Here is an 18,099-nt window from a genome sequence, read left to right on the forward strand (position 1 = left end):
GGGGTGGGACTAGGGCTAGAGCTAGGGATGGGACTAGGGCTAGAGCTGGGGGTGGGACTAGAGCTAGAGCTGGGGGCGGGACTAGGGCTAGAGCTGGGGATGGGACTAGGGCTAATGCTGGGGGCGGGACTAGGGCTAGAGCTGGGGATGGGACTAGGGCTAGAGCTGGGGGTGGGACTAGGGCTAGAGCTGGGGCTTGTGTATGGGGCTACATGGGATTGAGACTAGGCTGGGGTATTGGGGCTATGGCTGGGGTTGGGGTATCAGGGTTGTGGTATAGGGGCTGGGGTATAGGGACTGGGGCTGGGGTATAGGGGCTGGGGTATAGGGACTGGGGCTGGGGTATAGGGGCGAGGGCTGGGGTTTCGGGACTGGGGCTGGGGTATAGGGACTGGGGCTGGGGTATAGGGGCTGGGGTATAGGGACTGGGGTATAGGGGCTGGGGTATAGGGACTGGGGCGGGGGTATAGGGACTGGGGTATAGGGGCTGGGGTATAGGGACTGGGGTTTCGGGACTGGGGCATAGGGGCTGGGGCTGGTGTATAGGGGCGGGGGTATAGGGACTGGGGCTGGGGTATAGGGACTGGGGCTGGGGTATAGGGGCTGGGGCTGGAGTATAGGGGCTGGGGTATAGGGACTGGGGCTGGGGTTTCGGGGCTGGGGTATCAAATCAAGTTTTATTTGTCACATGCTCCGAATACAACAGGTGTAGACCTTACAGTGAAATGCTTACTTATAAGCCCTTAACCAACAATGCAGTTTTAAGAAACCCCCCCCCCCAAAAAAGTAAGAGATAACAAATCATTAAAGAGCAGCAGTAAATAACAATAGCAGGGCTATATACAGGGAGTCAATGTGTCAATGTGCGGGGGGCACCGGTGTCGAGGTAATTATGTACATGTAGGTAGAGTTATTAAAGTGGCTATACATAGATAATAACAGAGATTAGCAGCAGTGTAGGGGGGAAGGGTGGGGGTGTGGTTGGGAGGGCAATGCACTCTACCTACATGTACATGTAGCCATTTGATTAGCTGTTCAGGAGTCTCATGGCTTGGGGTTAGAAGCTGTTTAGAAGCCTCTTGGACATAGACTTGGCGCTCTGGTACCGCTTTCCGTGCAGTAGCAGAGAAAACAGTCTGTGACTAGGGTGGCTGGAGTCTTTGAACATTTTAGGGCCTTCCACTGACACCCCAGTGATGTACTGGGCCGTACGCACTACCCTCTGTAGTGCCTTGTGGTTGTAGGCCGAGCAGTTGCCATACCAGGCAGTGATGCAACCCGTCAGGATGCTCTCGATGGTGCAGCTGTAAAACCTTTTGAGGATGTGATAGGGGCTGGGGTATAGGGACTGGGGATGGGGATGGGGTATCGGGATGGGGTATAGGGGCTGGGGTATAGCGACCGGGGCTGGGGTATAGGGACCGGGGCTGGGGTATAGGGGCTGGGGCTGGGGTATAGGGCTGGAATATAGGGACTGGGGCTGGGGTATAGGGGCTGGGGTATAGCGACCGGGGCTGGGGTATAAGTGCTGGGGTATAGGAGCTGGGGTATAGGGAGCGGGGCTGAGTAACAGGGGCTGGGGTATAGGGACCGGGCTGGGGTATAGGGACTGGGGTATAGGGGCTGGGGTATATAGGGACTGGAGCCGGGGTATAGGGGCTGGGGTATAGCGACCGGGGCTGGGGTATAGGGGCTGGGGTATTGGAGCTGTGCTGGGGTATAGGGACTGGGGCTGGGGTATAGGGGCTGGTAATAGGGGCTGGGGCTGGGGTATAGGGGCTGGGGTATAGGAGCTGGGGTATAGGGGCTGGGGTATAGGGGCTGGGGTATAGGGGCTGGGGTACAGGGGCTGGGGTATAGGGATTTGGGCTGGGGTATAGAGGCTGGGGTATAGGGATTGGGGTATAGAGACCGGGGCTGGGGTATATGGGCTGGGGTATAGGGACTGGTGCTGGGGTATAGGGGCTGGTAATAGGGGCTGGGGTATAGGGACTGGGGCTGGGGTATAGGGGCTGGGATATAGCGACCGGGGCTGGGGTATAGGGGCTGGGGTATAGGGACCGGGGCTGGGTAAGAGGGGCTGGGGTATCGGGACCGGGGTATACAGGCTGGGGTATAGGGGCTGGGGTATAGGGGCCGGGGTATAGGGACCGGGCTGGGGTACAGGGGCTGGGGTATAGGGACCGGACTCGGGTATAGGGGCTGGGGTATAGGGACTGGGGCTGGGGTATAGGGACCGGGCTGGGGTATAAGGACCGGTGCTGGGGTATAGGGGCTGGGGTATAGGGACTGGGGCTGGGGTATAGGGGCTGGGGTATAGGGACTGGGGTATAGGGGCCGGGGCTAGGGTATAGGGGCTGGGACTGCGTGGTGAGCATTAGTGTGTGGCGCTATAGTGGCAGGGAAAGGCAAAAGGCTGTCTGAGGGTGGGTGTTCTTTTTACCCTCTGTGCATATGGGAGGGTAAGGGCCCTATGGAATGGCCACAGCAGAATGCCATGGATGCATTGAAGATTAGGCTAATATCACCCTAGCACTGCTATTCTCTCTGGTCAGTCCAGGGCTACTTACACTTTAGCCCACCACTGATACTCCACAATGCAACGATGTTAAACCTATTGTTCACTCACATCAGTGCTGCAGGGTCCATACAACTAGAAATGAAGCTGAGGTAAAAGGGTGACAAAGTCACTATTATGCTACATGTATTATGGGAGTCCCTGTATGCTGAAATCTATATTTTGTGAGACATTCTGGGCTGGCTGGTGAGCAGTGTGGATGTAAAAGTGATTTAATGATGTCTGTTCTAATGCATTCTCCTCACTCCACTCTACCAGATTAAATGAGTCGGGCCCAGCTAGGCTCCACGCTAGCCTGTCTGTTCACAGCACTGCCGAAGCACTCTCCCACATTCCAAAGTGGAGGGGGTTTATTGAAGCTGGCCAGGAGTCAGAGCCTCTCAGTTGGTCTTCTGCCACTCAGGCCAACACGACAGAGTTTTTACACAAACACAGACGGAGGGTTGAACGTCTTTTTCGTCTAACTAACCTTGCCAACTTTTTTGTATGAATACAAATGTGAACGGTTCTGGAAATGAAATCCTCTAAATCGACTCTATAGTCACAGACATAGGTCGTGTGTGTATTTAAACTCACAACCGAGCGCCACAGCCCACATCACAACATGTTTCACATCACAGGAGAAGAAAAGGAGACTCTGTGTTTGAGGTTATGAAAATGTCCCCTCCCTCTGCAGCAGGGAGTTATAGAGAGGCCATGCGGTTGATATTATCATGGAGCCACATAGTGCAGAGGAGCACATATACATGCACCAGCTTGGTCCTTTCAAGTAGATTTGGCCTGTCCTGGTCTAACAACCTCTAGCTCTTTTCCCTAGCCCCTAATCTCTTCTATATAGGTCTTGGTGTACGCAAAGTTATGACTGTGACTGATGAAGGATTGATGGATGGACTGACAGAGAGACTGACTGACAGAGATTGACTGACAGAGAGATTGACTGACAGAGAAACAGAGTGACAGAGAGACAGAGAGACTGACTGACAGAGTGCCAGAGAGACAGAGAGACTGACTGACAGAGAGACTGACTGACAGAGAGACAGAGTGACAGATACTGACTGACAGAGAGACTGACTGACAGAGAGACATAGTGACAGAGAGACTGACTGACAGAGAGACAGAGTGCCAGAGAGACAGAGTGACAGAGTGACAGAGAGACTGACTGACAGAGAGACTGACTGACAGAGTGACAGAGAGACATAGTGACAGAGAGACTGACTGACAGAGTGACAGAGAGACATAGTGACAGAGAGACAGGCAGACAGAGAGACAGACAGACATAGAGACTGACTGACAGAGAGACATACAGACAGGGAGACAGAGTGACAGAGAGACTGACTGACTGACAGAGAGACTGACTGACAGAGAGACAGAGTGACAGAGAGACTGACTAACAGAGAGACTGACCGACAGGGAGACAGAGTGACAGAGAGACTGACTGACTGACAGAGAGACTGACTGACAGAGAGACAGAGTGACAGAGAGACAGAGTGACAGAGAGACTGACTGACAGAGAGACTGACTGACAGAGAGACTGACTGACAGAGTGCCAGAGAGACAGAGAGACTGACTGACAGAGAGACTGACTGACAGAGAGACAGAGTGACAGATACTGACTGACAGAGAGACTGACTGACAGAGAGACAGAGTGACAGAGATAGAGTCTGACTGGGAGAGAGACTGACTGACTGAGAGACTGACTGACAGAGAGACAGAGTGCCAGAGAGACAGAGTGACAGAGAGACTGACTGACAGAGAGTCTGACTGGGAGAGAGACTGATTGACTGAGAGACTGACTGACAGAGAGACAGAGTGCCAGAGAGACAGAGTGACAGAGAGACTGACTGACAGAGAGACTGACTGACAGAGTGACAGAGAGACATAGTGACAGAGAGACTGACTGACAGAGAGACATAGTGACAGAGAGACAGGCAGACAGAGAGACAGACAGACATAGAGACTGACTGACAGAGAGACATACAGACAGGGAGACAGAGTGACAGAGAGACTGACTGACTGACAGAGAGACTGACTGACAGAGAGACAGAGTGACAGAGAGACTGACTAACAGAGAGACTGACCGACAGGGAGACAGAGTGACAGAGAGACTGACTGACTGACAGAGAGACTGACTGACAGAGAGACAGAGTGACAGAGAGACAGAGTGACAGAGAGACTGACTGACAGAGAGACTGACTGACAGAGTGACAGAGAGACATAGTGACAGAGAGACTGACTGACAGAGTGACAGAGAGACATAGTGACAGAGAGACAGGCAGACAGAGAGACAGACAGACATAGAGACTGACTGACAGAGAGACATACAGACAGGGAGACAGAGTGACAGAGAGACTGACTGACTGACAGAGAGACTGACTGACAGAGAGACAGAGTGACAGAGAGACAGAGTGACAGAGAGATTTACTGACAGAGAGATTGACTGACAGAGAAACAGAGTGACAGAGAGACAGAGAGACTGACTGACAGAGTGCCAGAGAGACAGAGAGACTGACTGACAGAGAGACTGACTGACAGAGAGACAGAGTGACAGATACTGACTGACAGAGAGACTGACTGACAGAGAGACAGAGTGACAGAGATAGAGTCTGACTGGGAGAGAGACTGACTGACTGAGAGACTGACTGACAGAGAGACAGAGTGCCAGAGAGACAGAGTGACAGAGAGACTGACTGACAGAGAGTCTGACTGGGAGAGAGACTGACTGACTGAGAGACTGACTGACAGAGAGACAGAATGCCAGAGAGACAGAGTGACAGAGAGACTGACTGACAGAGAGACTGACTGACAGAGTGACAGAGAGACATAGTGACAGAGAGACTGACTGACAGAGTGACAGAGAGATTGACTGACAGAGAGATTGACTGACAGAGAAACAGAGTGACAGAGAGACAGAGAGACTGACTGACAGAGTGCCAGAGAGACAGAGAGACTGACTGACAGAGAGACTGACTGACAGAGAGACAGAGTGACAGATACTGACTGACAGAGAGACTGACTGACAGAGAGACAGAGTGACAGAGATAGAGTCTGACTGGGAGAGAGACTGACTGACTGAGAGACTGACTGACAGAGAGACAGAGTGCCAGAGAGACAGAGTGACAGAGAGACTGACTGACAGAGAGTCTGACTGGGAGAGAGACTGACTGACTGAGAGACTGACTGACAGAGAGACAGAGTGCCAGAGAGACAGAGTGACAGAGAGACTGACTGACAGAGAGACTGACTGACAGAGTGACAGAGAGACATAGTGACAGAGAGACTGACTGACAGAGTGACAGAGAGACATAGTGACAGAGAGACAGGCAGACAGAGAGACAGACAGACATAGAGACTGACTGACAGAGAGACATACAGACAGGGAGACAGAGTGACAGAGAGACTGACTGACTGACAGAGAGACTGACTGACAGAGAGACAGAGTGACAGAGAGACTGACTAACAGAGAGACTGACCGACAGGGAGACAGAGTGACAGAGAGACTGACTGACTGACAGAGAGACTGACTGACAGAGAGACAGAGTGACAGAGAGACAGAGTGACAGAGAGACTGACTGACAGAGAGACTGACTGACAGAGTGACAGAGAGACATAGTGACAGAGAGACTGACTGACAGAGTGACAGAGAGACATAGTGACAGAGAGACAGGCAGACAGAGAGACAGACAGACATAGAGACTGACTGACAGAGAGACATACAGACAGGGAGACAGAGTGACAGAGAGACTGACTGACTGACAGAGAGACTGACTGACAGAGAGACAGAGTGACAGAGAGACAGAGTGACAGAGAGACTGACTGACAGAGAGACTGACTGACAGAGTGACAGAGAGACATAGTGACAGAGAGACTGACTGACAGAGTAACAGAGAGACATAGTGACAGAGAGACAGGCAGACAGAGAGACAGACAGACATAGAGACTGACTGACAGAGAGACACACAGACAGTAGGGGAGTCTATGATGGGCGTATGGATATGGTGTTGCAGTAGAATGCCTGGCGCTCGGTCTCCAGCTGGCTGTATCGGCACGCCTAGCTGCCATGGCAACGCACCCATGCGTGAGCACACAGCACAGGAAGGGCTTGGCTAGCTCCAGATGTTGGGCTCACTCCCCCACATTTATCCTAATCCACACACTGCCCTCCACAACATCAGGCCATCTGCAGCACACACACACACACACACACACACACACACACACACACACACACACACACACACACACACACACACACACACACACACACACACACACACACACACACACACACACGCAAACACACACGCAAACACACATTAGCTCAGCCAGGTGGCTCCGAGGCCCCAATGGGCTTCTTCCACCTCTGGCTTTGTCAGTTGATTGAAGAGATCGCAGCTGCTATAAAATCACGCATGAGATGAATGGGAATGTTTAAATGGGTCAGTGTATGTGCGCATGTTGCAAAAACCCCCAGGTGAATTTTCGCTTTGTTTCTTTGTTTGCGATGGCAATGCTAGCTACGGTAATGCCTCTGCAGTCCTTACACACCAGACACACCAAAGTATCTCACAATGGCCAGTCATTGTGTGTATTGCATCAGTGGTGTGGAGACTGTAGGTGGATGGTGGTGTGTTTGCGCCTGTGTGTGTGTGGTGTGGGATGGACTGTCTGTGTGTTTGACTAACAGAGACCCTCTCCATTGTTCCCTGTGTGTCCTACAGCCAAGCACGATGTCAACGGCAACAGGACCGTACCACCATTCCCCGAGGGACTGCAGATGACTATGTTTGGTAGGTGATCCAAATGAGGAGAGGGAGGAGGACGTTGGGGGCCGGGGGAGAGGAGAGGGGAAACAGGGGATAGGGGGACAGAGGGGAGGGTGGCAATAAGACAGTGTAGTATAATTAGTTCCCTCTCCCCTGATACTCTGTTCGGTTCAGAAAAAGACATTCAAAAATAAAATGAAAGGAGAGAGAGAGAGGACAGGGTAGGAGGAGGGGGTGTAGAGATTAATTGCAAGGGGTGATTAGGATCTCTTTAATAAAATGCATTAGTTCAGCTCCTCTTTTCTCCATTCGGGGAGTCAAACTGCGTAATCCATCACGACAGACAGCAGAGAAATCAGCCTCTTTATCTCCTGGGCCTGTGTACAAATAAGCATGTTTTAAAGCAGCCTTACATGCACTTGTGACCCGCAGAGCATTTCAAATCACAAAGCCTCCCGTGGACTACCTTAGAAGTTGCCAGTTACCCTTGACTCTACAAAAGCCTGTCTTCTATCCCCCCTTACCGCTGTGCCAGTGATTGGCTACGTTCAGAACTACCTTGTGTTAATACTCCAACATTCGCTCCCAAACACAAAGGTGTGTATGCGTGAGCGTGTGTGTGTGTGTAGGAGCCGTGTAGGAGCCTCTTCAGTCTCAATCACCTCACACACACAAAAAACCTCTCACACACACACATCGAGGCAAACTGCCTGAGCCCCACTCAACTCTTCAGTACTGCGTGGTGAGAAAACGGAGTTCACCAGTCATTTGGTTTCTCAGATAAATCACTCCACCCAATCGGGGGAATGAATGGCTGTGGATAACCGTTTTTAAGCCGTACCCTACTATATTTTTACTGTTTTATTTGGTGGGGGAGTATTACTTGGTGCTAAATGTTTACAGTGGGTATTAGTTTTATATCAGTTGTTTTTACAGGCCCAGGAACACTATGGTTTGATTAGACACTAAATCTAAAGCTGGGACACAGGTCCAGACCTTAATGGAGGGGATTGAGAGCAGACACGAGGTGGATGTGTTCCCTGCTGACAGACTATACACCTCAGTGTCGTGGGAGGGTTTTAATGGGTTGTATCAGTGTGTGTGGGCTGTTGTATTCATTTCACACCTAAGAGAGGTATCGAGACCAGAGCAACATCGGCCAATAAACAAGGTGCACGAGAGCCCAGTCAGCCAGGGTATGACATAATACATGTGTACTAGAGGTCGACCGATTATGATTGTTCAACGCCGATACCGATTATTGGAGGACCAAAAAAGCCAATACCGATTAATCGGCCGATTTAAAAATATATATATTTGTAATAATGACAATTACAACAATACTGAATGAACACTTATTTTAACTTAATATAATACATCAATAATATTAATTTAGCCTCAAATAAATAATGAAACATGTTCAATTTGGTTTAAATAATGCAAAAACAAAGTGTTGGAAAAGAAAGTAAAAGTGCAATATGTGCCATGTAAAAACGTTTAAGTTCCTTGCTCAGAACATGAGAACATATGAAAGCTGGTGGTTCCTCTTAACATGAGTCTTCAATATTCCCAGGTAAGAAGTTTTAGGTTGTAGTTATTATAGGAAATATAGGACTAATCCCAGAGCTGACAAGGTAAAAATCTGTCGTTCTGCCCCTGAACAAGGCAGTTAACCCACTGTTCCTAGGCCGTCATTGAAAATAAGAATGTGTTCTTAACTGACTTGCCTAGTTAAATAAAGGTGTAAAAATTATTTACAAAAATACTGATTACCGATTGTTATGAAAACTTGAAATCGGCCCTAATTAATCGGCCATTCCGATTAATCGGTCAACCTCTAATGTGTACTCTACATCAGCCTAATACTACGTCTGAAATTGCCACTGGTTCAGGATTTTATTCCCTTCATCCACTCTTCTATTTATTGCATTTTTCCAACTATCCATCCATCTATGACTGTCCGTCCGTTTCTGACTTGAGGTGTGTTGTGTTAAAGGGATGGGATGTTTCTGACTGGAGTGTGTTGTGTTAAAGGGGATGGGATGTTTCTGACTGGGGTGTGTTGTGTTAAAGGGATGGGATGTTTCTGACTGGAGTGTGTTGTGTTAAAGGGGATGGGATGTTTCTGACTGGGGTGTGTTGTGTTAAAGGGATGGGATGTTTCTGACTGGGGTGTGTTGTCTTAAAGGCCTAGTGCAGTCAAAAATGTGATTTTTCTGTGTTTTATATATATTTTCACACTATGAGGTTGTAATAATACTGTGAAATTATGAAAATGATAATAATTCCCTTTTAGTGTAAGAGCTGTTTGAAAGGACTGCCTGAAATTACAGTCTGTTTTGGTGGGATGGAGTTTTGGCCTGCCTGGTGTGATCACCAGGCCGTAAATGAGTTAATATACCAATAGGAAAGACAGTTCCAGCTAGTTTTCAGTTTTCCCCTCTCCACTCAGACCACTCCCAGACAGTCCTAGCAAAAGTCTGTTTCTGACTGAGATGTGTTGTCTTAAAGGGATGGGCTGTTTCTGGGGCGCAGAGAGAAAGTTCTGGAAGCAGAAGGGAGTCTACTCCACCCAGGTGGGCTATGCTGGAGGCCTCACCCCCAACCCCACCTACGAAGAGACCTGCACAGGTAACACTGAACAGTGACCCCACACCCACTCAACAGTGACCCCCACACCCCACTCAATAGTGACCCCACACCCCACTCAACAGTGACCCCCACACCCTACTCAACAGTGACCCCACACCCTACTCAACAGTGACCCCACACCCTACTCAACAGTGACCCCACACCCTACTCAACAGTGACCCCACACCCTACTCAACAGTGACCCCACACCCTACTCAACAGTGCCCCCACACCCTACTCAACAGTGACCCCACACCCCACTCAACAGTGACCCCACACCCTACTCAACAGTGCCCCCACACCCTACTCAACAGTGACCCCACACCCTACTCAACAGTGACCCCACACCCCACTCAACAGAGACCCCACACCCCACTCAACAGTGACCCCACACCCTACTCAACAGTGACCCCACACCCTACTCAACAGTGACCCCACACCCTACTCAACAGTGACCCCACACCCTACTCAACAGTGACCCCACACCCTACTCAACAGTGCCCCCACACCCTACTCAACAGTGCCCCCACACCCTACTCAACAGTGACCCCACACCCTACTCAACAGTGACCCCACACCCTACTCAACAGTGCCCCCACACCCTACTCAACAGTGACCCCACACCCTACTCAACAGTGCCCCCACACCCTACTCAACAGTGACCCCACACCCTACTCAACAGTGCCCCCACACCCTACTCAGCAGTGACCCCACACCCTACTCAACAGTGACCCCACACCCTACTCAACAGTGACCCCACACCCTACTCAACAGTGACCCCACACCCTACTCAACAGTGCCCCCACACCCTACTCAACAGTGACCCCACACCCTACTCAACAGTGACCCCACACCCTACTCAACAGTGACCCCACACCCTACTCAACAGTGACCCCACACCCTACTCAACAGTGACCCCACACCCTACTCAACAGTGACCCCACACCCTACTCAACAGTGACCCCACACCCTACTCAACAGTGCCCCTGACTCATTGTCCAAGTGCTTGTAGAAAATTAGCGTGCTCAGAATAATTCAGTGTTAGAATTGAGTGTTTAATTGAATCTTGATCTCCCTCATGAACTGCCCTCCACAGCCCTCCACAGCCTGTCTGTAACACACTAACCAGCCTGTCTGTAACACACTAACCAGCCTGTCTGTAACACACTAACCAGCCTGTCTGTAACACACTAACCAGCCTGTCTGTAACACACTAACCAGCCTGTCTGTAACACACTAACCAGCCTGTCTGTTACACACTAACCAGCCTGTCTGTAACACACTAACCAGCCTGTCTGTAACACACTAACCAGCCTGTCTGTAACACACTAACCAGCCTGTCTGTTACACACTAACCAGCCTGTCTGTAACACACTAACCAGCCTGTCTGTAACACACTAACCAGCCTGTCTGTAACACACTAACCAGCCTGTCTGTAACACACTAACCAGCCTGTCTGTAACACACTAACCAGCCTGTCTGTAACACACTAACCAGCCTGTCTGTAACACACTAACCAGCCTGTCTGTAACACACTAACCAGCCTGTCTGTAACACACTAACCAGCCTGTCTGTAACACACTAACCAGCCTGTCTGTAACACACTAACCAGCCTGTCTGTAACACACTAACCAGCCACATGATGTGACGATTCACGTTTGATTTGATCATCTCCTGATGTTAATGACTTGTACATGTCTCTATGAAGGGCCTTTCTACCAGGTACTACTGCACTGTACTCAGTAGCAGAGGTATCTGTGGTCTAGGTTGTCAGGCTGTTTTCTCCCAGCCTGCCCCTGGAAACCAAATGGAATCCCTTAGGTCCTATTATAGTGAGGCAGGGAGAAGTGACCGCTTTCTAGCAGTACGTGTGTGTGTGTGTGTGTGTGTGTGTGTGTGTGTGTGTGTGTGTGTGTGTGTGTGTGTGTGTGTATGTGTGTGTGTGTGTGTGCGCGCGCTGACCTGTATGTGTGTTTGTGTGCGTGCACAAGTGTGTGTTTACGTTTTTAATGATCCGACAGTTAAGGAATGTGTAAGGCCATTATGTGATAGACAGAAGGATCTCTCTCCATGATACTGTCTAAGTGTGTGTGCTGTCCAGAGAGAAGGAAGTTCACCATTAGATGTGCATCACGAGTTCTATGGTTCTGTGATGGGCCTCCTCACTCTCCTGTTAGTAACAAAACAGCAACAGTAGGTGCCATTCTGAGCAGTCTGCTTTCTGTGAAAAGTGGACAATCAGAAATGAGATTCCAAATCAGCGGTGGAAGAAAGTCTCTGTGATTCAGACGGTGAAATTGTTCACTACAGTTTTCCTTTCATTCCAATAATGGGAGTTGGGTGTGTTTGAACATTCAGGGCGCTATACAAATACTGCCAGCTGTCTCTGTGTTATTTCTAGATGCACCCACTGCCTCTCCGACCTGCTTTTGAGGGATTTATGCTCTCAGTGTAAATGTACATAGTTTTCCTGGTATAAGAAGTAACAGTTAATACCCTGCCGGGTGTTCCTCTGAGGACTGAGGGCATTTTTTGAACTCTGGCCCCTCTTGTCCTGCTCTGACCTTCACAGACCGTGCCCTCCGCAGTGTGTGTGTGTGTGTGTGCGTATGTGTGAGCTTGTGTATGTGTTTGTGTGTGCGCATGTGTGTGGAATCTGCAAAATACCCTCTCTCTCCTATCTCTCCCGTCTGTGGTTCAGTACAATAACAGTTTGTGTAGGGCTGTTACGAGCATGGAAGTCACTAGTCTTTGATCTGGATATTGACTTTTGTTCCAGTGGAAAACAACTTTGTAAAGACTTTCATCAGGGGAAATTTGTTTGATGACATTTCCCAGAGTGCCGTTCTCTCAGGATGGATCTTGAACTGAAGTCAGAGCTTAGAGTTTAGAGGCGTTAAACATCTACTGCTGTAGGATCTGAGAGAGAGAGAATATGTGTGTATGTGTGTGTGACTGTGTGTGTATGTGCGTGCATGCATGCGTGTGTGTTTCATTTTATTGATGTTTTGTTATCATTTAGTTTCTGTTTTGGTAGTAGTGGCAGTGCTCTGTAGAATGCAGAGCACTGAGGCAGGGAGCTTTCCATCTGGTGGTGCTGAAACCTTGCCTCAGCTCACTGCTACTCACTGTTACTGACTGTTACTGACTGTTACTGACTGTTACTGACTGTTACTGACTGCTACTGACTGCTACTGACTGCTACTGACTGTTGCTGACTGCTACTGACTGTTACTGACTGCTACCGACTGTTACTGACTGTTACTGACTGTTACTGACTGCTACTGACTGTTACTGACTGTTACTGACTGCTACTGACTGTTACAGACTGCTACTGACTGTTACTGACTGTTACTGACTGCTACTGACTGTTACTGACTGTTACTGACTGTTACTGACTGCTACTGACTGCTACTGACTGCTACTGACTGCTACTGACTGTTACTGACTGTTACTGACTGTTACTGACCGTTACTGACTGCTACTGACTGTTACTGACTGTTACTGACTGCTACTGACTGTTACTGACTGCTACTGACTGTTACTGACTGCTACTGACTGCTACTGGCTGTTACTGACTGTTACTGACTGCTACTGACTGTTACTGACTGCTACTCACTGTTACAGACTGTTACAGACTGTTACCGACTGCTACTCACTGCTACTGACTGTTACAGACTGTTACAGACTGTTACTGACTGCTACTCACTGCTACTGACTGTTACTGACTGCTACTCACTGCTACTGACTGTTACTGGCTGTTACTGACTGTTACAGACTGTTACAGACTGTTACTGACTGCTACAGACTGTTACTGACTGTTACTGACTGCTACTGACTGTTACAGACTGTTACAGACTGTTACTGACTGTTACTGACTGTTACTGACTGCTACTCACAGCTACTGACTGTTACTGACTGTTACGGACTGTTACTGACTGTTACTGACTGTTACTGACTGCTACTCACTGCTACTGACTGTTACAGACTGTTACTGACTGCTACTCACTGCTACTGACTGTTACAGACTGTTACTCACTGCTACTGACTGCTACTGACTGTTACAGACTGTTACTGACTGCTACTGACTGCTACTCACTGCTACTGACTGTTACTGACTGCTACTCACTGCTACTGACTGTTACTGACTGTTACTGAGTGTTACAGACTGTTACAGACTGTTACTGACTGCTACAGACTGTTACTGACTGATACTGACTGCTACTGACTGTTACAGACTGTTACAGACTGTTACTGACTGTTACTGACTGCTACTGACTGCTACTCACTGCTACTGACTGTTACTGACTGTTACGGACTGTTACTGACTGTTACTGACTGTTACTGACTGCTACTCACTGCTACTGACTGTTACAGACTGTTACTGACTACTACTCACTGCTACTGACTGTTACAGACTGTTACTCACTGCTACTGACTGTTACAGACTGTTACTGACTGCTACTCACTGCTACTGACTGTTACAGACTGTTACGGACTGTTACTGACTGTTACTGACTGTTACTGACTGCTACTCACTGCTACTGACTGTTACAGACTGTTACTGGCTGCTACTCACTGCTACTGACTGTTACAGACTGTTACAGACTGTTACTGACTGTTACTGACTGCTACTGACTGTTACTGACTGCTACTGACTGCTACTGACTGTTACTGACTGTTACTGACTGTTACTCACTGCTACTCACTGCTACTGACTGCTACTGACTGTTACTGACTGCTACTCACTGCTACTGACTGTTACTAACTGCTACTGACTGTTACTGACTGCTACTCACTGCTACTGACTGTTACTGACTGTTACAGACTGTTACAGACTGTTACTGACTGCTACTCACTGCTACTGACTGTTACAGACTGTTACAGACTGTTACTGACTGCTACTCACTGTTACAGACTGTTACTGACTGCTACTGACTGCTACTGACTGTTACTGACTGTTACAGGCTGCTACTGACTGTTACTGACTGTTACAGACTGTTACTGACTGCTACTCACTGCTACTGACTGTTACAGACTGTTACTGACTGTTACTCACTGCTACTGACTGTTACAGACTGTTACTGACTGCTACTGACTGCTACTGACTGTTACTGACTGTTACAGACTGCTACCGACTGTTACTGACTGTTACTCACTGCTACTGACTGTTACAGACTGTTACAGACTGTTACTGACTGTTACTGACTGCTACTCACTGCTACTGACTGTTACAGACTGTTACAGACTGTTACTGACTGCTACTGACTGCTACTGACTGTTACTGACTGTTACAGACTGCTACTGACTGTTACTGACTGTTACAGACTGTTACTGACTGCTACTCACTGCTACTGACTGTTACAGACTGTTACAGACTGTTACTGACTGTTACTCACTGCTACTGACTGTTACTGACTGTTACTGACTGTTACTGACTGTTACTGACTGCTACTCACTGTTACAGACTGTTACAGACTGTTACTGACTGCTACTCACTGCTACTGACTGTTACAGACTGTTACAGACGGTTACAGACTGTTACTGACTGCTACTCACTGCTACTGACTGCTACTCACTGCTACTGACTGTTACTGACTGTTAAAGACTGTTACTGACTGTTACTGACTGCTACAGACTGTCACTGACTGTTACTGACTGCTACTGACTGTTACTGACTGTTACAGACTGTTACTGACTGTTACTGACTGTTACTGACTGCTACTCACTGCTACTGGCTGTTACTGACTGTTACTGACTGTTACTGACTGTTACTGACTGCTACTCACTGCTACTGACTGTTACAGACTGTTACTGACTGCTACTCACTGCTACTGACTGTTACAGACTGTTACTCACTGCTACTGACTGTTACAGACTGTTACTGACTGCTACTCACTGCTACTGACTGCTACTGACTGTTACAGACTGTTACTGACTGCTACTGACTGCTACTCACTGCTACTGACTGTTACTCACTGCTACTGACTGTTACTGACTGCTACTCACTGCTACTGACTGCTACTCACTGCTACTGACTGTTACTGACTGCTACTGACTGCTACTCACTGCTACTGACTGTTACAGACTGTTACTGACTGCTACTGACTGCTACTCACTGCTACTGACTGTTACTCACTGCTACTGACTGTTACTGACTGCTACTCACTGCTACTGACTGCTACTCACTGCTACTGACTGTTACTGACTGCTACTGACTGCTACTCACTGCTACTGACTGTTACAGACTGTTACTGACTGCTACTGACTGCTACTGACTGCTACTGACTGTTACAGACTGTTACTGACTGCTACTGACTGCTACTGACTGCTACTCACTGCTACCGACTGTTACAGACTGTTACTGACTGCTACTGACTGCTACTGACTGTTACTGACTGTTACTGACTGTTACTGACTGTTACAGACTGTTACCGACTGCTACTCACTGCTACTGACTGTTACAGACTGTTACCCACTGCTACTGACTGTTACAGACTGTTACTGACTGCTACTCACTGCTACTGACTGCTACTGACTGTTACAGACTGTTACTGACTGCTACTGACTGCTACTCACTGCTACTGACTGTTACTCACTGCTACTGACTGTTACTGACTGCTACTCACTGCTACTGACTGCTACTCACTGCTACTGACTGTTACTGACTGTTACTTACTGCTACTCACTGCTACTGACTGTTACAGACTGTTACTGACTGCTACTGACTGCTACTCACTGCTACTGACTGTTACAGACTGTTACTGACTGTTACTGACTGCTACTGACTGTTACTGACTGCTACTGACTGCTACTGACTGTTACTGACTGTTACTGACTGTTACTCACTGCTACTCACTGCTACTGACTGCTACTGACTGCTACTCACTGCTACTGACTGTTACTGACTGCTACTCACTGCTACTGACTGTTACTGACTGTTACAGACTGTTACAGACTGTTACTGACTGCTACTGACTGCTACTCACTGCTACTGACTGTTACAGACTGTTACAGACTGTTACTGACTGCTACTCACTGCTACTGACTGTTACAGACTGTTACAGACAGTTACTGACTGCTACTGACTGCTACTGACTGTTACTGACTGTTACAGACTGCTACTGACTGTTACTGACTGTTACAGACGGTTACTGACTGCTACTCACTGCTACTGACTGTTACAGACTGTTACTGACTGTTACTGACTGCTACTCACTGCTACTGACTGTTACAGACTGTTACTGACTGCTACTGACTGCTACTGACTGTTACTGACTGTTACAGACTGCTACTGACTGTTACTGACTGTTACTGACTGCTACTCACTGCTACTGACTGTTACAGACTGTTACAGACTGTTACTGACTGTTACTGACTGCTACTCACTGCTACTGACTGTTACAGACTGTTACTGACTGCTACTGACTGCTACTGACTGCTACTGACTGTTACAGACTGCTACTGACTGTTACTGACTGTTACAGACTGTTACTGACTGCTACTCACTGCTACTGACTGTTACAGACTGTTACTGACTGTTACTCACTGCTACTGACTGTTACTGACTGTTACTGACTGTTAATGACTGTTACTGACTGCTACTCACTGTTACAGACTGTTACAGACTGTTACTGACTGCTACTCACTGCTACTGACTGTTACAGACTGTTACAGACGGTTACAGACTGTTTTCTGACTGCTACTCACTGCTACTGACGGTTACTGACTGCTACTCACTGCTACTGACTGTTACTGACTGTTACAGACTGTTACTGACTGCTACAGACTGTTACTGACTGTTACTGACTGCTACTGACTGTTACTGACTGTTACAGACTGTTACTGACTGTTACTGACTGTTACTGACTGCTACTCACTGCTACTGACTGTTACTGACTGTTACTGACTGTTACTGACTGTTACTGACTGCTACTCACTGCTACTGACTGTTACAGGCTGTTACTGACTGCTACTCACTGCTACTGACTGTTACAGACTGTTACTCACTGCTACTGACTGTTACAGACTGTTACTGACTGCTACTCACTGCTACTGACTGCTACCGACTGTTACAGACTGTTACTGAGTGCTACTGACTGCTACTGACTGCTACTGACTGTTACT

General features: G+C 48.4%; 1 protein-coding gene across 3 annotated transcripts in view; it reads left to right on the plus strand.

Moving 5' to 3' along the window:
• The window catches only part of msraa (methionine sulfoxide reductase Aa), a 96,890-nt gene that overhangs the window by 42,009 nt on the left and 36,782 nt on the right, over positions 1 to 18,099 (plus strand). For all 3 annotated transcript variants that reach the window (XM_020455229.2, XM_031800329.1, XM_031800328.1), the window contains 2 exons: positions 7,297 to 7,365; positions 9,853 to 9,972. In XM_020455229.2, coding sequence (XP_020310818.1) covers positions 7,297 to 7,365; positions 9,853 to 9,972 — 189 coding nt within the window. The remainder of the gene's footprint in view (positions 1 to 7,296; positions 7,366 to 9,852; positions 9,973 to 18,099) is intronic.

This window comes from Oncorhynchus kisutch, linkage group LG21 (assembly GCF_002021735.2).
Source record: "Oncorhynchus kisutch isolate 150728-3 linkage group LG21, Okis_V2, whole genome shotgun sequence".
NCBI lineage: Eukaryota > Metazoa > Chordata > Actinopteri > Salmoniformes > Salmonidae > Oncorhynchus > Oncorhynchus kisutch.